This window comes from Lynx rufus, unplaced genomic scaffold (assembly GCF_022079265.1).
Source record: "Lynx rufus isolate CCGP_SWC_20201006 ecotype Redwood Valley unplaced genomic scaffold, mLynRuf1.p SCAF_10, whole genome shotgun sequence".
NCBI lineage: Eukaryota > Metazoa > Chordata > Mammalia > Carnivora > Felidae > Lynx > Lynx rufus.
Genome location: NW_025814824.1, coordinates 41,692,100 through 41,711,981, shown reverse-complemented (window position 1 = coordinate 41,711,981; position 19,882 = coordinate 41,692,100). Strand labels below are relative to the sequence as shown.

At 39.0% G+C, this 19,882-nt stretch overlaps 1 protein-coding gene across 1 annotated transcript in view; it reads left to right on the top strand.

Annotated features, from left to right (window-relative positions):
- BNC2 (basonuclin 2) overlaps positions 1–19,882 on the top strand; it is a 289,917-nt gene that overhangs the window by 29,332 nt on the left and 240,703 nt on the right. The window contains exon 2 of the mRNA XM_047098145.1: positions 10,302–10,385. Within this exon, the coding sequence (XP_046954101.1) occupies positions 10,302–10,385 (84 nt within the window). The remainder of the gene's footprint in view (positions 1–10,301; positions 10,386–19,882) is intronic.

Sequence of the window (19,882 nt, the reverse complement as noted above, 5' to 3'; positions counted from 1 at the left end):
GATCTGGTGGAATAAAAGTACAGTTAAAATCACTGTATTTGTAGCATTGGCTTACTGGTGCCACTATGAATTTTAAGAGATTTATTTATTATTTATTTTGCATGTATTTGTTGACTATCTGCTGTGTGTGTGAAGCAGTGTGGTAGGCGCTATGGGGGAATACAAAGAGAAATAAGTTTGTTCCTGCCCTTAAGGAAAGAAAAACATATATTTACAGTCCAAAGTTGTGTAGTGCTGAGATCCCGAAAGGATGGTAGAACACTGGGGGAGGAGGTCTCTCCTGCCTGGGGGTATCAGAAAACTTCCTAGAAGGAGTGGCATTGGAAAATAGGAAGATTTCAGAAGTATAATGCAAGACAAGGTATTCTAAAAAGAGCAGCATGAAAACTATGTCACATTAGGAAAGTCCAAATCAGTATGCAAGAGACATCCAGTAGTCTAATTAGACTGTCTATTAAGTATTTGCCATGAAGGAGGAAGAAAAGATAAAGCTGGAAAGGCAGGGTAGAAAGAGCTAGGTTGCAGAGGGCCCGGAAGAAACTTTAATTGGTAATTTGTGGGGAAATCTAAACATCATCTAGGAGAATATGTTTGACAGTTGGAGTGGTGATACATGGCACTGGTTGATGAGTGTGAAATGATAAAGGTGGTATTATCACTTTAAGGGTTATGGCAAAGGTCTTAGCATGTACTTGTTAGAAATGATGTGGAAGGAGAGAGATCTGTGTGTGTGTGGTGGGGGGAGGCAGCTGAAGAGCTTGAAAAGGAAGAATGGATAGGCTTTCAGTAAGCCCATTTACTGGATTTGGGAAATAAGGCTTTTAATCATGATCTGTTCTGAGTCTCTGTTGATAGGATTATGATGATAACATTGCCAAAGACAGAAGTTAGGGGAGAGCTGTAGTAGACAGCTGTAGAGACAGGATTGCAAAGAACCTGTTTGCTTTGCTTGTTTGGCTCCAGGTGTTAACAGGACACTTGGAAATTTCTAGTGGGAGCTTGAAAGTGCAGGACTAAAATTCACATGAGAGGTAAGGAATGGGGAGGGATTTGGGAGCAATTCTCATTCAAGTGGCCCATGAAACCTGGGAAAAGCATCACATCACCAAAAGGGAAGCCTGTAAAGAGAAAATGGTGTGTTATAGCATTACTTATCATTAGGTAACTTGGTGACATAAGTAGCTCTTTGTGTGAGGCTACTAACACCAAAAACAAACAGAAAAGAAAATTATGTGTTTTATCATTTATAAAGCATTCTGTTGTCTACTAAACTGCTTCTTTTAGCCTCTAAAGCCACTAGATTTTAGCAGTAAAAAATATCTGAAAAATTACTTTGTAAGGTTCCCCAAGGAAAATCTAAGAAACTCTCTTTTACTTTCTCTTCTCACCACTTGCTGAGACCTCCCCCCCCCCCCCCCCCCCCCCGTAACAAAGCAATGCTCCTGATAGGAGGGATTTATATTCACTTTTTAGCTGTCTGGTGCCGAGTATAGCACAGCATTTCATCTCCCCTAGATCTCACCCCAGTTAGGATCAGTGGACTTGGGATGGGGTGTAGGGGCTGTGGTTAGTGGGAGGGTGGACACTCTGTAGAAATCAACTTTGTACATTTTTGGGCATTTTCTCTTCTTGGGCTGAGGTCCTCAGCAGGCTTGGAGGGGTATTGTGCAATACACAGTATGACTTATGTTTGAATTGGGAAAGTTTTTACTGTATGGAACAGCAAGACTCAATTTGCCTTCCGTTCCTTTCTTATCATTACCTGTGTTCAAACTTTGCATGCAAAGAAAACCACGTTGATTCATTGATCTTTGGCATGCTGCATTATGCACTTTGGCAGCCTGGTAAAGGCTCCCCTGGCTCTCCTGTTTACAGTAGTCGGAATTCCTCTGGTCTGTTGATACAATTTGTGGCCTCCTTCAGCCTCACTCTTCATAGTGAGTCTGACTCCTGTCAAACGGGGCAAGGGGCTAGTCCAGAGAAATCTGTATCTCTAGACAACCACTGTGCATTAAATCTAGTTTAAGTGCTTTGTATTTTACCTCTTAAGCCATGTATGGCTACTAAAAAAATTTTTTTTTAACCATATAGGTTTAATGGAGATGATTTACTGGGTAACTTAAGACATTGAGTTTTTTGGGGGGGTAATAATTTGTTTTCTCACTGTCTGGCACATAACACAGTCTTGTATCTTATTTCCTCCCTCAGACTCCTTTTTCTGCTTTCTCACATACATTTTTTTTCTTTAATATTGTTAAACTTAGAAAAGAAGCCCCTTTGATTTGTACCATTTTGTGCCTCTGATGAAGTAAGATCAAGTAAAATATACCTATTTTCTTCAAAAGTAAACTCCTTTCTAAAAAAAAAAAATAATGCCCCCCACTTAAAAAATTCAGTGGCTTCCTGATCATTACGCAAAATAGCCTCTTTCCCCTCATTAGAGATAGTTACGTAGTTACATTTATCCTCATTCTTGATCACTGTGGAAAACCAGGGAGGGAAACTGAGTGAGTAGAACAAACCCAGTGGCTGAGTTCAAGGTTACCTGGATCATTTTAAAGTGCTTTCAGGGGCGCCTGGGTGGCGCAGTCGGTTAAGCGTCCGACTTCAGCCAGGTCACGATCTCGCGGTCTGTGAGTTCGAGCCCCGCGTCAGGCTCTGGGCTGATGGCTCGGAGCCTGGAGCCTGTTTCCGATTCTGTGTCTCCCTCTCTCTCTGCCCCTCCCCCGTTCATGCTCTGTCTCTCTCTGTCCCAAAAATAAATAAAAAGCGTTGAAAAAAAATTTTTTTTAAAGTGCTTTCAGTTTAAATGCTAAAGTTAATGTTTATCCCCAAATCATCCTCTTCTGATGTTTGCAGCATCTGTGGAGTCGGACAGACCACTGCTCCAATGGCTAACTCATTTTGGCTTTCTTACTTAAGAGCCCCCTTTAGAGTAAGATTTTGGGACACCCTGGAACTTATGCCCTGATGCTTTCTTCTTCTTCCTTCTCTACTCTTCCTTACTTTTTTTTTTATTTTTTATTTTATTTTTTAAACGTTTATTTATTTTTGGGACAGAGAGAGACAGAGCATGAACGGGGGAGGGGCAGAGAGAGAGGGAGACACAGAATCGGAAACAGGCTCCAGGCTCTGAGCCATCAGCCCAGAGCCCGACGCGGGGCTCGAACTCACAGACCGCGAGATCATGACCTGGCTGAAGTCGGATGCTTAACCGACTGCGCCACCCAGGCGCCCCTCTTCCTTACTTTTTAAAAGAGGCGTATGTTTTCATTTTTTCTAAACATTTATTAAAACAATTTTTTCTTCATGTTTATTTTTGAGAGAGTGAGCGCGAGCGCGTGGGGGAGGGGCAGAGAAGGGGAGACAGAGGATCCCAAGCAGGCTCCACACTGAGAGACAGCACAGAGCCCGATGTGGGGCTCAAACTCCCGAACCATGAGATCATGACCTGAGCCAAAGTTGGACACTTAACTGACTGGGCCACCCAGGTGCCCCAAGAGGCATATATTTTCTAAAACTAAGTTATCATCTAAACTGCCTTCCCAGTTATTATTTATTTTCTTGTTTATTTAGGCTAGTGATTCTCCGATGTTAATGCTCCTCAGCATCACCTGGCTGGCAGGATTGCATAAACAAATGGCTGGGCAGCACCCTGGGTTTTGTCACAGTGGGTCTCAGGTCTTCAGTCCCAAAGGCATTTCAGACACGTTCCCAGTTGATGCTAATAATGTGCCTTGGATGAGGAATATACCTTGAACCACTTGCCTAGACTGTTAGTTTTTTCTATCTGTTTGCTGTTTTGTTCAGTTCACCCCCCCCCCCCACCAAAAGGGTAGAGATTCTTCAGATTGTATTCACCTATGTTTCCTGGAAGCTCTGTATATTTAATTCTTAGGTCAGGCCGCTAGCATGAAAGAGTACCCAGAAATTTGCCTTATGTTTTCATTGTGAAGGGCTTGGTTGGGGCAGGAGTGTGAGATGTGCCGCTTTCTGCTCCTTCCTCCAGTGAAGAATTTAATGCCCAATCTCTTACAGTTTTGACAGATCTTTATAGACTTTCTCAACATAGCATTCTAGGAAGCCTTCTGAAAGTTGATTGACCTGGCCCTTAATTGAGACTAATTGAATAGATATTATTTTTTAGTTTCCCTAATTGCTTATATTATTCCTTTGATACTTGAGGTTTACTTCATCTCCCCCAAATCCCTCTCTTGGTCTCAAACTTCTCAGCTCTCATGAGAGTGTGTGCTGGGGGTGGGTGTGTGGGCCCTTATCATTTACTAGTACTGTGTCCCTACTGCATGCTTTATCTGTGTCATCTCCTTCAACCTAGCCAACCTTACACAGTAAAAACAATTATTCCCATTTTATGGATGCAGGAAACAAGGCTCTGGATTGGTACTTTACTGATCAGCTTTACAATTACTGCCTCTGAGGTTAAAGCAGAATTCTAACTCCCAAGCCAATGTTCTTTTCATATTACCTGCCTTTAGGATAGTTGGAGATGAGCCCTGAGTACAGAAGGAAACTTAACCAGGGCATATATAAGCATACTTGAAATTTCACTTAATGTCACTTGTCAGACTTGGCAATGTGGTGTATATGCCCATAAGCAATAGTCTGAAGTGTTAAATTTCCAAAATACTCAATTTACAAGAGTGATTGTAAACCAGTTGAAAAATAATCTGATTCTGTACTTTAAGTGTAAAGCCCGCATGGCACATTTACAAATAACTTCATTCACATTTTCTTCTTCAGTGCTAAAACCCCTGTAAATCAAGAATTGGATAAATAAGCCAACTCTCATATGGTAGGAGGCTTTTCTAGTGAAATACTAGCGTGGTAGTTGAGAGAACTTTGTTTTAATTTCAGTTTCACTCAATTTGTCAAATGTGGGGGAGGACTGTAGTGATGGACCCTCAGTTTTCTTGTTTAAAAAGAGTACGATAGAAATTTTCTCCTCTCTTATTTGTCTGAGAGGGGAATAAATAAATACTATGTGTAAAGCCCTTTGAGGGCTCTGGAAGAAAGATTCTATGTAATTTCAACATTATTCATGGTCCATCAGGCTCCCCAGGGTGTCACCAGCAAAGAAAGATTTTTACATCCTATCCTACATTTACAGTATAAAACCAAGGTATTGTTGTTTGTGGCTGTGAAATCTCCTGTAATTGTGCCTGCGGGGGTGCTCCTATCACAGAGCCTAGGGCCCTGGCTCACCCAAGAGGGCCAACTCCCAAGGCAGAGGGAGAGTGAACCCCAGTTAAACGGTACCTTGCTCCTGAGAGAATGTGCCCCCCCCCCGCAGTAATCATCTGTGTCTGTCAACCTGTTGAGTAGCAGAATCACTTCCTTGACCCTTCTCTGCTCTCTGCCGCTTGATCCTGTAGTTCATTATTCTGAGATGACTCTAGAGGGGACTGTCCTCTGTCCTGCTCAGTTCTGTAATACGTCTGTCATTCTTACCGTGTTCCTATTGATACAACCCTGCCTCATCTAAGGCCTCTGTAAGAACTAGCATATTTCTGGCCATTCTGTATTGGAGACTGGATCAATACTGTTTCGACTCACCAGTTCCTTTCTGATTGTTAAGCAGTATTTTCATTCTTGAGCTTTAGGTTTTGTATACTTCTCCCTTCTGAATCTTAGGCTGGGGTTCCACAGCTGAGAAAGGTTAGGCCCAGATTGTTGTCTTTTAGTTAAATGGTAGCCTGAAAAATTGGGATGTAAGTTATCTGCACATCCAGCAACTTAGTGCATCTTCCTCTTTTTTATTTTTTGTGTTCATTTGTTTGTAGCAAATGTAGTGTTTAGTGTACATCTTTATCTTTACAGTGTTGGGTAATTAATTTATTTCTTTCTCTGCTCTTTCTCACAAGAGCTCCTGACTAGCTTATTGCCAAATCTGTTTCCCTTAATGGTCTTCCTGAATTCTTTGTGTTATCTGAGTAATTTTTCCTCTTGCTGCTTGGCATTGTCTAGCCACTGAAATTAGGCTGATTCTATCCGTGCTTCTCTCTGGCTTGGAATGTGACAGAGTTTGTACCCAGCCATGTCCCTCAGTCTTCTGATGGGACTCTTTTTGGTTTTTCTCTCTCCTTCTCTGTGTTTTTTAAAACAAATTTTGTGTGTCCACTCTTTTCCAAGTTTTTCATGGGTTCAAATAGTTTCCCTCATCCCTGCAACTGCTAGACTGAAGTCACCAAAACACACACACTTCAGAACTGATCCAGGCTTGTGGCCAGCTTAACTGAAGAGTCTTGAGCTGACATGGAAGTTAGTTTGTTTATTTAGGCTCTGATTTTTATAGTGCCTATCAGGCAAATGACTACCTGAATGTTTCATGTTTAAAAATGAAATTAAATTTCAAATGGGCTCTGACTCTGCAAGAAGCATCCCAAACTGTGTAATCCCTTTTCTTGGTAACATGTTTCGTTTCTCAAGTTATCATTTCTGTGTCCCTTTGTTTCTTCCATTCGGTACACACACCTTCTGCCTCATTCAGTTTCAGTTGTTTTGAGTAGTAACTCCTCTTGTGGGGCTTTTTCAGTCTTCTTTTCAGAAGTCTGGCCCCTAACAATTTTTATGTGTGATCTCACTAAACAAAGAACTAGTGTGTGTGTGTGTGTGTGTGTGTGTGTGTGTGTGTAGGAAGCCTGCCATATTTCCTCCCTGCCCCACAGAAAATGTGTTTTCTGGAAGCCCTTTTGACACTGAAGTGAATGCCCACTGGCCCTCCCTTGCTGAATTCCCCTGAGAGGGGAGAAAGGAGGAAAGAGAGGGAGGCCTTTATGCTTGTTGTCATATCTTTTGTTTCTGCTGATTATACACAAAGTAAGTTGTAAATAGCTCTCTCACACACCATGATTCCTTTGAGGTATGTCCTGGAGAGTAGATATGCACTCAGCTTCAGCTTACCCAGGGGATTTTAGAGGGTCCCTTTCAAGGCCTCTTACTTCCTGTTACAGCTCTAGCACAATGAAATTTAGATGAGTACCAGACAATTACCATTCTCATAATTAAACCTGTGGCGTACTGTTCAGAAATATTAGCCGATGAGTTTAATATTTTTTATTGTTTTTAACATAAATGTTTTTATTTAATAGCAAAAGATACTAAAATGCAAAAAAGCATAAAAAATATGATGTCCCCTTAGTCTTACCATTTTTCAGAGATAAAAATCACTGTGAAACATTTGTGAAAATCCTTATAGAGAACACCAGCATGAAAGAAAGCAGATTTGGAGTTCTCCAAATCAATTTAAATTTTATATTCCAGGAAAACCATGGTTAGGTACACACCATATTTTATTATCTTAATTTAAACTGGAGTGATAATAAGGAGCCAGACAATTTATGTCTGCTGTATCTGTCAGTCATGTTTTTGATCGCTTATAGCTAGCTGTCTCACTACTGAGGGTTGTAAATCAAAAGGCCTAATTGTCTAGGTGTGCAGAGTTATAACTAATTAGGTTACCAACTTTTATATTTTTTGGTTTTTCCTTGGTATATTTTGATGAATTAAGAAACAGATATAGCTTGTTTTCCACTTAAAATTTTTTTCTTTACCTGATAATGCCACTAAATGTAATGAAGGGGGAGGGAGAGTATTAGTAAATGGTGAACCCATTAGTAAAGCTGCAGCTTTGTTTTAAATCTCAATTTCCTCATCTTTAAAATATGGGAGTCCATTTTCATGGATCCTGATGGCTTTTTTTTCTGCTCAGAAACTCTAGGATTCTAAGTTTTTGTGTGCTAAGTCACGTCCCTGTGTAGTTCTTTTCGTGATTTGGATTGTGGAAACACTCTAGTAGCCTGGCACTGTTTTCTTCTAACTTATTCACAGACCTTTTTGTTCTCTCTCAGAAACTGTGTATTTCTAAGTGTCTGACGTTGTAATTGAGTGTAATTGTAGTTGTTTAACTTTCTCCTTTCCTCTCAAGAGTGTTTATAAAATGTATTCTGTGGGGCAGAGGGTGGTAAAAAGGAACTAGAAACTTAGTATTGGTGATACAGTCAAATACTAGTAAGGTAAGTGGGAATTTGTTTTGTGTACATAAAATAAAGTATTATTTACACTTAATTTGCAATATATATATTCTGGCTCATGGAATCTGCTTTAATCAGTTAAGTCATCATATATATTGAGGTTTTATAGGAAGCTGTGTGTTGGGTTTTCTTTTCCTGTGGAATATTCTAAGATGAATTTTTTCCCCAGTTCTTCTATTGCCCCATAGGGAGAATTACTGTTGCAGAACTCATTAGTGCCCCTCCATATGTCAGCTGAGGGGTGGCATCAGCATCAGCCTGCATGTGCCACAACACACATGCACAGTGTCTCTACTCTTCTCCATGCCCCATTTCTTTCTCATTCCTCAAGTTAGAGGCTAAATTCCTTTCACATTGCTTATGTTGTCCTAGACCACAAAGCAAGTAGTAGGTCTTGATAACACACCTTCTCCACTTCCTTTGTCTTTTTTGTAATTTCTTTCATATGAAACATCAGCAAATCCCTCTAGAATGTAAGCCACTAAATGCAACTATTGCATGTTTTTCATTAACTTCTTTGAAATATGTTCTGTCTTTTTATTTTTTTAAGAGGCCTCATGCTTTTTTTTTAAAGTTTTTAACAATTTATTTATTTTGAGAGAGAGGCTGGAAGAGAGAGAGAATCCTACTTGCAGTGCAGAGCACAGTGTGGAGTTCGAACCCATAAACCATGGGATCATAACCTGAGCTGAAATCTAGAGTGGGGTGCTCAACCAACTGATCCACCCACACGCCCCTGTTCTCAGTCTTGTCGAGCTAGTTACCTATACTGAAGCCGTGGTTTTGTTTTGTTGTGTTGTGTTGTGTTGTGTTGTGTTTTGAATTGTCAAATGGAGATGCTCATATCCTGTAAGACAGTAGCAAAGAAAAAAACAGGTTAATCTGTATGTAAGGTGCCCACAGGGTAGCATGACCGCAAGTGCTCAGTAAATGTGACTCTCTTTCTTCTCCTTTTGGGCTCCAGTGTGAAATTTGTGGGTAAAGAACAGTTAATTTCAAAGAAAGATGATAATCTGCCCATGTCACCTTAGGGACATAGGCAAGAAGAGAGAATGCAGGACTTGAAAGAAATTGGAGAGTTGCTCCTAAAAATGAAGAATCGGCTCAGTGCTCTTTTTTAATATTAGTAATATTCAGTGAGGAACTTGCAAAGTGGACTTTATTGAAAGTTGTTTAGATTTAGAGAAGTGAACTGATTTGTGGGTCAAAAGAAAGAGGGAAATACCTTCTAAGGCAGCATACTTGGCTGAAAACTTATCTCTGAGCAAAGAAAATTGACTGGCACAGATAATCCTAAGTGGAGTTAAAGCACAGAACAAAACAGCAGAGGTGGGCTCTGATGGGGAAAGAAGACAGGGTGAAGTTGATTGATGGACCAAGATTCTGAACTACATAGTTGTATGATTCATAAAGATAGTATATGTTTGGAAATACTGAGTAGTGATTCAGAGAAGTTTTTTAAAAAGCAGAAAGCAGGTTTAGGTGGAATCTAAATCCTTTTGTCTTTATCTCAGAAAAAATCTGAAATGAAGTAAGTAGGTGACAGTAGGTGACATTTTGGGATGAGATCAACTAATTAGCTAATTTAGTTTTGAAAGGGAATCTTAAGTGGCTTTCAGTGTAGAATTTTAGATATAGAGAAATGTTCGAAATTATACTTGTTTTCTTATCATTTTTATTATGGAAACAGACATAAAATAAGCCTCTTCAACAAAATTTAGAGATAGTAAATAAATAATAAGTATTGATAAACAGAATCTGTCTGTGCTAACCTACTCCATGAATAGGAAAAATAAATTTGATTAGGTAAATGGTGAAAAGGAATATTATTCATTATAGAATGCAATGTTTTTCACTCTCACTTAAGCAAATTAGATGACAGAGGGGAAAAGCGTCACCAGTATCAAGAAGAGACTCTACATTTCTTTCTCTCTTTACTTTAACCTTCTCTGCTTTCATCCAGAGATATTTATATAATGCCTACTTTGTGCTACATGCTGTGGATACAAGGGGGAATAAAAATTTTGTATATCTTTTATTCTTGGAATTTACCTTCTGGTAGTTAATAAACTTGATTACATGGTATTTACAATATACTTGACATACTGAGTGTCAAAAACCAATGGAGTCATGATGGCCTGTTTCATACCTGCAGTTGGGATGTCCCTGCTTCTTTCTGGATCTAATGTGTTTCTGTGCAGTTCTCAGCAGCCTCCACATCCAGCATCTAACTTGGCCATGTTCCCCCAGGTTCCAGTGGCATGTGCTGGCAGAGTGCTGGGTGCAGACTTTTGCCCAAACCTGGAGGAGCCAGACCAGAGGCTGGAAGTCCAGGTTGGAGTCTTATTGCTTTATTAGTTGGGGGTGGTGTGACAGACACAGTGGTCCCTGAAGGCCATACAAGTATAGCAGGGCCATCAGGAGGTGGACAACTGTTGAGACAGGTGTAAAAGAGGAGCCAAGGTAGCATGTGTGCAATGAGAGGTCCTTTTCAGGATAAATTGTCTGTAACTGGAGATAATTAATTTACTCATTCAAGAAATGATACATACTGCAGTGGATAAGAGCATGGTTTCTGCCTCAGTTGACAAAGTTACAGTGAGGCCTTTGTCAAGTTACTTTATCAAACTAAGCTTTAGTTTTCCCATCTATAAAACGGAGATTCACCACCCAAAGTGATTATAAGGAGTAAGTGTTCTAACTTCTACCTAGTAGTTAGCAAAGGGCCTGGCACATAATGGGCACTCAGTAAATATTAGCTTTTATCTTTTAGAAGTATCATGTGCTCAGCACTGTGCTTGGCACTGGAGACACATGGTGAGCAAGTCATGCTTCCTGCATTATTATCCCTCAGGTCAGGAGAATAGAAGCCATTCAGCTGGGCACTGTATAGAAAAATATGATTTAATGATAAGTATCTTCCCTTTTCATGTATTAGGAGCTATGTCCTGTGACACAGTACTTACTTGGAATTCAGTTCATGTTATGTGGTCTTGGGAGATTAGAAGTAGTTTGGTGTATATCAGATTAAGAATGTAAATACGACATCGTGGCTGAAGACCTAGCTCTGTTTTTATGTGCCTATTAGGATTTAAGGGATGTGTGTGCCAGTAATGCAAAGATACTGGCTGAAGTTGTAACATGGATGGCATCCCCTAGCATGAGCAAACACATAATATTTTTTTAGGGACTCCATTTGGCATCACTTTCTAAATTTTCAGACTGATGGGATGAGCATGGTAAGCTTGGTCTTAAAACATTTTTACTATTTAGACACCCCATATGAGACAGGAGAATAGTTTTAAAAATTGACTTCTTCACAGTTGGAGTGAAGGTAGAAGTGGTGGTAGGAGGAGGTTTCAGTTTTTATGGTACTGAAGAGTATACCATCTCCTGCACACCTGCTCTTGGCCTAGGGAAGACCACCTGAGCTCTGCTGTGCCACAAGCTGGTACTGCCCGGGTGTTGTATGGCTATGGTACAACAGAAAAGCAGGTGTGACACATATGAGACATGATCATGTATTTCCCAGTTTTAGAAAGCTAACAGCTTGTGTGTGACACACAAATGCAGAGTGATGGAAGGCTTTTCATGGAGAGTGGTCTGATCCTTGACCTCCTTGGGTAGGACGAGTGATGTTCTTCAAACACATCACCTGGAATGGTCTGTCATGGGTGGTTGTTGGATAATCTGTTTGTGAACCTTGAGTTATGGAGCAAAAAGCAATGGGTTTTGCAGATGTGACTGCGTCAAATAAAACTGAAAGAGACCAATGGAGCATATTATTTTAACATACCAAGAGAGAAAATGTATATTTACTGGTTTAAGTGAAACCCTGGTTGTAGGTAGTTAAACATTTGTAGAGTTGACAATTCAGCACGGTCCTTGCAAAGAAGACCAAGCCCCTGGGCAAAGAAATGAGTCTCATTTTATTGGGCTCCTCCTTTTGCAACACTATTTTGGCAGACTGAGTGGAAAGGTTGATTCTATTCGAAGATAGTCAAGTACGGTGAATTGGTGGATTAACTGGGACCCATTTGAACCATTTCCTTCTCTTTTTTCCTCTTCTTTTCTAAATATGGCTTCCATACATTTTAATAATATCTGGTACATATCCATATTATGTCAGTCATAAAAAACCTGACACTTAATAATGTTCTTCACCGGCTAACAATTTTGGGAGTAGTTTTTCGCTTAGAGTCCTTTCATTCTTGCCATGGCATGTATTCTGGTCTTCCTCCCCCCTGCCCCAGGAACGAGCCATTTCTTAGTTTTTCGTCTAATTCTGCACTCCAGGGAACTCACTATAATACATGCCAGAGGCATCTATTTTTCCTACTTGGATCTCAGGCTGTCCCCCAGGGCCAGGCATTATATCCACTAGAGGATTTGCTGTTTGGCCTCTTGATTCTGAGAACAGCCTCTTGTACACCTCGATTTAGGAGCAATGGTTTATTTATATCCTTTCCTATGAAGGATTTTCATTTAGACATACAGTGCACCCATATCTGATTTACTTTTGTATTTTAACTGACATAATTTCTCATGACTGGTGGAGTTCCTTTCTGCTCTTACCTTTTTCCTTTTCACTCTTTTTTGCTATCCCTAAAATTTCAGATGGCTTAGCAACTTTATTGCTTAATAATCCCAAGATCCCTGACACTCTTTCATGAATGCATCTTTGGTTTTGAGTAACTTTTATCCTGGAAGTCTGTGTTTGACTTGACTTTTGCGAGGGTATCTGCTGGCTTTTTGTGTTAATATGCTTAACTTTGAAAAGTAGCTGGAAATCAAGACTTAGATTCACTGTCTAATTTTGTTGATTTTCCTCAGTGGTTTTTGAAGTGGGTATGAAACTGTGTACTTTGTTTAGCTTTGGAGGTTAACTGATATTAGCAAAAAATTGTGCTCTGATGTAGTTATTTTCTAGGAAGTGGTTATTCTAGTTTAGACTTCCCTTAATTGCTATTAAATATTGTATTTTCAATCAGAGAAAAGTTACTTTTTGAGTCTAACTGTGCTTCATCCTGCATTAAGTTGTTACAGCTAACCCAACAGTTTCTTTCTTGGTTGGGAATTCAAGATGTGGGATTGACTTGATATTTTTCACCACTAAAGTGCTTAGAAAATTAGGGTAAATAATGAACCAATATTTCAGTACCAGATTAGACACAATTTACTGTGATGTTTCATAAACCACAGACTCCTTTCTTCTGTGAATGCGTGAAGGATCACTTTTTTTTTCCCAGACATACCGGGGTGCAAGTGTAAATTTCCATAAAATTTAAATGAGGTGCTTCCTGTAATTAATGAACAATTGTGGCTGCTCTCTAGTCTGCATTGTAATTAACCGTGATCAGGCTTGTTTAGTGATGACACTGTTCCTGTAATAATTTGACAAGCTACTGTGAATTTGCCAGGTTATTAAACAACCTGCAGCATTCACTTATGGAATCACAGGGATGAGCCTGGCGGCTGGCTGCTGCTAGTTAAATGCAGCGTAAGGGTGAACTGAAAGCTGCTTATTGAAGTCTATCGATCACCATGACCAGATTTAAATTCCTATGATTTTGGAGAAGTTAATTAATTTTGTGTGGGTTGTCTTGAAAACTTTTTATTGCATAATAAACCTGCTAGGGCAAAACTGGTCATTTTTATGAACTCATAATGAAGCCAGCAAATTTTCTATATTATTATGACCAATATGCACTACACAGAATCTGAGGTTTCCCCTTCCCACCCTATTAAACAGGTATAATTATTTAAAAAACAACAACAAGCAAATTCATTCACAACATTCCTCAACTACAAGTTCATTCTGTGTGTGTGTGTGTGTGTGTGTGTGTGTGTGTTAGAAACAGCAGATGACCTTGTGCTAAACACAGTCATGTTGCAGGTAGAGCAAGCCATCTAAGTGGACCTTATGTCCATGGTCACTAGTGCACTCGCCTTCCCCAACCCCCCTTCAGGTTAAGAACTGTTCAAAACGTTACTGTCTAGTTACTGTGGTGTCTTTCATTCAGATTCTGTTTATTGACTAAACCACAAGGATTCCTGCCCAAAGTACCAGGCGGTCTATGCTTGACTGATTTTGATTTTCTAACATCAGCCCTGGGGTTTATTTGAAAAATGTACATACACTGCAGCTTTAACAAGTCAAGTGACTGCATGTTTTTGACCACGGAGTAGAGTATATCTGAAGATCATTAAATTTAGGGGGGGAGAAGAGGGGTGGAGAATAAGTGTAGTAGTCATTGTACCATTGCAGAATATGTGTGTGTGTGTGTGTGTGTGTGTGTGTGTGTGTGTATGTGTGACACATGGTTTTTGTCTTTTCATCTTCTCCAAGAGCCAGAAAGTTTCCTGCCGTTCTCTTTCCAGCTATTGACAAATGATTGCCAGATGTGAGATCTTTGCAGTGCTCTTTCCCTCAGCAAACCTGCAGCGATGGGATATTTGATTCTCCCTTGCCCATTTCATCTCCTTTCCACATCTGCCAGGGACACACAAGCAATACATCCCTACATGAGAGTTTAAAGTTTATTCAGCTCCTTTTTCCTCTCTGATACAGTGTTTGGAGACAACAGAATGAGGTCCATATGACTCTCTCCCAACTTCACTGTATGAAATTAGTTGTTTATTTTACTTATCTACCTCTTAGTAATTGAACTATTTCATTTTAGTTTCGGTCCATGGAAAATTTGATGCAACTCTGGGAGTGCTAAGAGTTTCCTATTGTTGTCTGCTTGCTGCAAGTATGCCATCATCTTGACTTCTCTCTGATCGCCTCAGTTCTGATACAAACTACACTGTTGGTTTCATAGAACTTCCTAGGAAAGTAATTTTAATAAACAACTGTCAAAATATTAAGTGTAGCATGTCTATAAAATTCAGTAGGCATTTAAGATTAAAAGAGCCATCTATGAGGGGGGAAATTAAACTTGTTTGGCTTGATTAGCTTATGCTGTATTTGTGTCTATTGTCAAAGTTGATATGGATGAGGTCCTAGTTTTAATCCCAAAGAGTTTATAAAAGAGAAAGTACACTGAGTTTGGGAGGCATCTGAAATTAGGCTGTGCAGGCCACACACATAATCACTAACATGCACAGAAGCCTTTTGCATCTGCTTAGAATCTGTATTGATACTGATTTTTTTTCTCATCTCAGTTTAAAGATATTTTCCAAAATACTCTTATAGCTTATGTTCATACTATAGGGTGGGCTGACACAGGTGGCCTTTCAGTTTTCCTATTACACTTTTTGGCAAAGAAAAAGGTCCCTTATTCCCTGAATAAGATCAGCGTTTTTTTGTGTTTTTTTTTTTTTTAACATTTAAAAAATAATCCATAAAATGTCTGCCACATGTTCTCTAGTTGATGGAAATGTTTTCCAAATTAGAGCTGTAGTATTGGACTCTTACTGTATCAGTGCTAGTATGTTTACTGTTTCTGCTACCCTGTTAGCTACTCTTACCTACCTGTGATTATGTGAATTTATATTTTTTGTGAACTTAAAATGATGAATATAAGATAATTACTATTTCTGAATTTCAGTATTGAACAAGAATTTTGGTTTTTGTTAAGAAAAGAAGTAAATGGCTTTGCTCATTATTAGAATCAAAATAAGAAAAGTCTGAAGTCTGTTTCTCAGTATGTTCTTTGAAAAAATAACAAAACAGCAAAACTTAACAAGAAGAAAAACAAAAAGCCAACAGCCCCTGAAATGAATAAATCCTACTAAGCCCAAGACAAATAGGTAAACCAAACTCATCAAAAACATATACATGAAATGTGTGTAACTTTTTGTATATCCATTATATTATACCTTTCTGTAAAGTTTAAAAAAGGTAAAGGGGGGGCGCCTGGGTGGCGCAGTCGGTTAAGCGTCCGACTTCAGCCAGGTCACGATCTCGCCGTCCGTGAGTTCGAGCCCCGCGTCAGGCTCTGGGCTGATGGCTCGGAGCCTGGAGCCTGTTTCCGATTCTGTGTCTCCCTCTCTCTCTGCCCCTCCCCCGTTCATGCTCTGTCTCTCTCTGTCCCAAAAATAAATAAACGTTGGAAAAAAAAAAAAATTAAAAAAAAAAAAAAAAAAAAAAAAAAGGTAAAGGGGTAAAACTGCTTGCCACAAGTTGCCAATATGTTATATGTTTCAACTAGAAGTATGTGTGGATTAGGATAGAAGAAAATTATCATTGAAAATACAGATAATGATAAACTGTCAACATGTTCTCTCTCAAAAACAAGATGATGATCACGATGAAGGTGTTAAGTTTAAACAACACTCCTCAAAACAACATTGCCAAAATCAAAAAGGATCCCTGTGGAAAAGTTTATATTTTTATTGTCCTTTGACATTCTCTGAGGACTGACGCCATGTTAGGCACTCAGTGGATGCCAGTGGCTGGGAAGGTGGAGGTGAAGAGCTCTTTCATAAAACAACAAGGTTAAGAACTCCTGTGGCAGGAGCCAAGTTCCTCCGAGTGTAGATCACTTCACGTAATTTGCCTTTGCTAATGCATTTGCTGGTTTCTCATGCCTTCCTGCTTTTTCCTCAACATGGTTACTCTGGGAGGCAGAGAGGTGCTAAGCAATGGAGGTGTCATCCGGCCCGTGTACCTAGGGAACGTCCTTCAGAGGACGACTTGTCACCAGCCGTCAAAGAAGAGAGTGGCTTTGTGGTCTCTGAACATCTGGCAGCGCTGCACAGGAAGCTGAGGGGGTGTCATTAATTGTGATGAAATAATTTAAACCATCAGGAATAAATGAGGCTGTTAAGCTAAGTTCAGATTCCATTTGCCATGCACATGTGTCTAGCAGCCTGTGTGCAGTTAAAAAAAATTGAATTATATTAGCTCATGAGTAGAAGTGAAACAGATACTGTAAATGAAACAAGTTGCTGTGTAGTGATGACATCGTGTTGAACCACTTCACAGAGTTGCAGTTTGTAGGATCAATATATTGAAAGTGGTACATTATTTAATGAATTTTCATATAAAAGCATGCTTAGGGTCTTGAGGGATAGAGTAAGGACCATTGGTTTATTGGAACACAGGATGGGTAAGTGGATGAGTAAAAAGAAGCAAGCCACTGAGTCAAGGCGGATTGAGTAGGTGGGGTTCTTAGCCTGCTAAGCCAGCTGGATTGATGCAGAGCTCACCTTTCTATGGAGTTTGGCTTGGGGTACAGTATTCAGTGCAGTTGTTCTGTATACATACTCTAGGCAGGAGGACAGTTTTTCTTTGTAACCCACATTGGATGTTCCTTTGAGAGCTCTGACTCTTTGGGCACATCTACATTGTTTTCTTGAGGATAGGGACAACTATCTATGGTAATAGATTATTCCTCAAGCAGACAGACATATTTTCAAGGCTTTCTGAAATCATGAAGACTGATTTCAAATGTAATTTTCAAGTACTGTGGAAAGAGACAGCTCTAATTTCTTTACAAAGAAAAGACTGTCAGGTTTGGAATGTTGGGGCATCTCTGAGGTTTTGAGCACTAAACTGAGCAATGGTGTGCATGTTCCAAAGTACATTTCTAAAATAAAAGTCATTCCCTTACACATAAGCAGAGTTTTCAAACATGAACTTTCATTTAAAAATCAACATAGGAATTTGAGAAATAAAGTGAGAGTTTTTTTAGATACAGAAAGCCTTTTTGAAAACCACCACGGAGGTAATCCCTTTGTCACATACAGGCGATGGTGCAGAGCGCCAGCAAAACTTGGACAAGGGTCATTTTACTACAAATGTCTTCCCTTACTTTGTTCTATTGGTCCCCTCTAGCGTATTGCCTTTCTCTTTTCCTTGTTGTGTACCTCTTTTTTCTTTCCTTTCCTTCTCCATTTTTCTTTCCATTATTTTTATTTTTATTCCTTTATACTTGATTCTCTTCACAACCAACCTATTCTATCCTCCATAAAAGTGAACTGCAGTTCTGTTTTCATTTATAGTCCTAGTTTTTCTGCTAGTAAAGATTAATATTCACAGTTACTTAAACTGTAACCTTAAAAAAAAATCAGGTTGCATTTTTACATAAATTTGTCTGACCAGTGGTGGATTTTTTTAAGGAACGTGAATGGACCTCGATTCATTTTGTTTTTTTTTTTTTAAAGAATGTACAATACTCACTAAATTATCCCTTTTCTTGGACTTTTGAGTGGAACTGTTACTGATGAAAGCTAGAAATATGTGGCTCCCAGTTACCATTTTCCTTCTTCCCCTGACATAAGGAGGAAGACATGGAAATGAAAGTACCCTGAGTTTCCTGACATCTAATAAAACAACCAGTAGTTAGGATATTGCTTTTGTGTATTTTGATCTTGGGATTTCAGTTTAATTGATGAAATAGAACATGAAGATTTGAGTTCTTCAGATCTGTTTTTTTTGCATTGTTGGAAGGGTTGAAGGGTTGTGTGTATGCATAGGCATTGTGTCTAGCAAATAGCAAGTAGTAAATGCATTATTGTCATTATATAAATGTATTTTACTAATGTCGGTTAAGCAGATAGAAATTAGGAAAAAAATTTTGCCTGAAAATTTCAAATACCTCAGCCATTTAAATAATATTCACTTTTGGGGCGCCTGGGTGGCTCAGGCAATTGAGCGTCTGACTTCAGCTTAGGTTATGATCTCGCAGTTCGTGAGTTCGAGCCCCACATTGGCTTGCTGCTGTCAAGCTTGTCAGCACAAGCCCACCTTGGATTCTCCATCCCCCTCTCTCTTTCCCTACACTGCTTGCGCTCTCCCCCAAATAAATAAATATTAAAAAATAATATTCACTTTTAAATAGTTTTAGAATTTTTTTTCCTAAGAATAAGGAATCCAACATAGTAACATAGGGAATTTTGAACAAAATACCTATGCTTTTCTTTACTTGGAAGAAATGTCTGCATTCTGTAGTGCATTTATTTGTTTCTCAAAACAAATAAGAAAGTGATAGTATACTCAGTAGTTGTTTGAAGTTTTCTTTTGCAAGAATCTTAGTAAATACTTAATAGATGAAAAGCAGTTTCACACACTTAAGTTCCCTCCTCCCCTTTTCAGTTTTGGTGGAGTATGGATTGGATGTCCCTACATATATTCAGGACCTTTTTAAAAATTTTTCTGCTGCTGTTGTTACTATTACTCTGCTTTTAAGTGGCATTAAATTTGTGGATTCTGTATCTTGAGTTCTATAGATCAGGTACATTATAGATTAAATAAATCTTGGTCATATTATCTAGATTTCAGATAACCAACTTAACATAAGTTCCTGTTGGGAACTGTCAGTATGAATATAAGAAATGTTGATTAAGATGCTTATTTTACTTTATGTAAGTTCCTGAGTCCTAATAGCTTCGTAGATGCTTCATAGGAAGAAGAAAAGATAGAAAAACAGGAAGTATTTTAATTCTTGGCTTGAATAGAGAGAATTGTACGTTTATGTGGGAATGTGTGCATGTATGTGGGTTTTGTATATACCTACAATGTATATGTCATTACATAGTAATGCATATTTTTTATGTTTGTAAGAATAGCTAGTGATATTCTATTTGAATATTTTGAGTTAGTCATAGTAAGTAACATTACATAAATGAAGATTTATACTGAAAACACATAGTTCACCTAGTTCCACCTGCAAAAGAAAGAAAAACTTCTGTTAGGATACATAATAGAATCTCAATTTATATGTGAGATGCCTTATTTTTTTTTAATGTTTATTTATTTTGAGGGAGTGAGAGGGAGAGAGAGAACACGTATACAGGAGGAGCAGAGAGAGAGAGAGAAAGAGACACCCCAAGCAGCCTCCACGCTGTCAGCACGGAGCCTCACGTGGGGCTTGAACTCACAA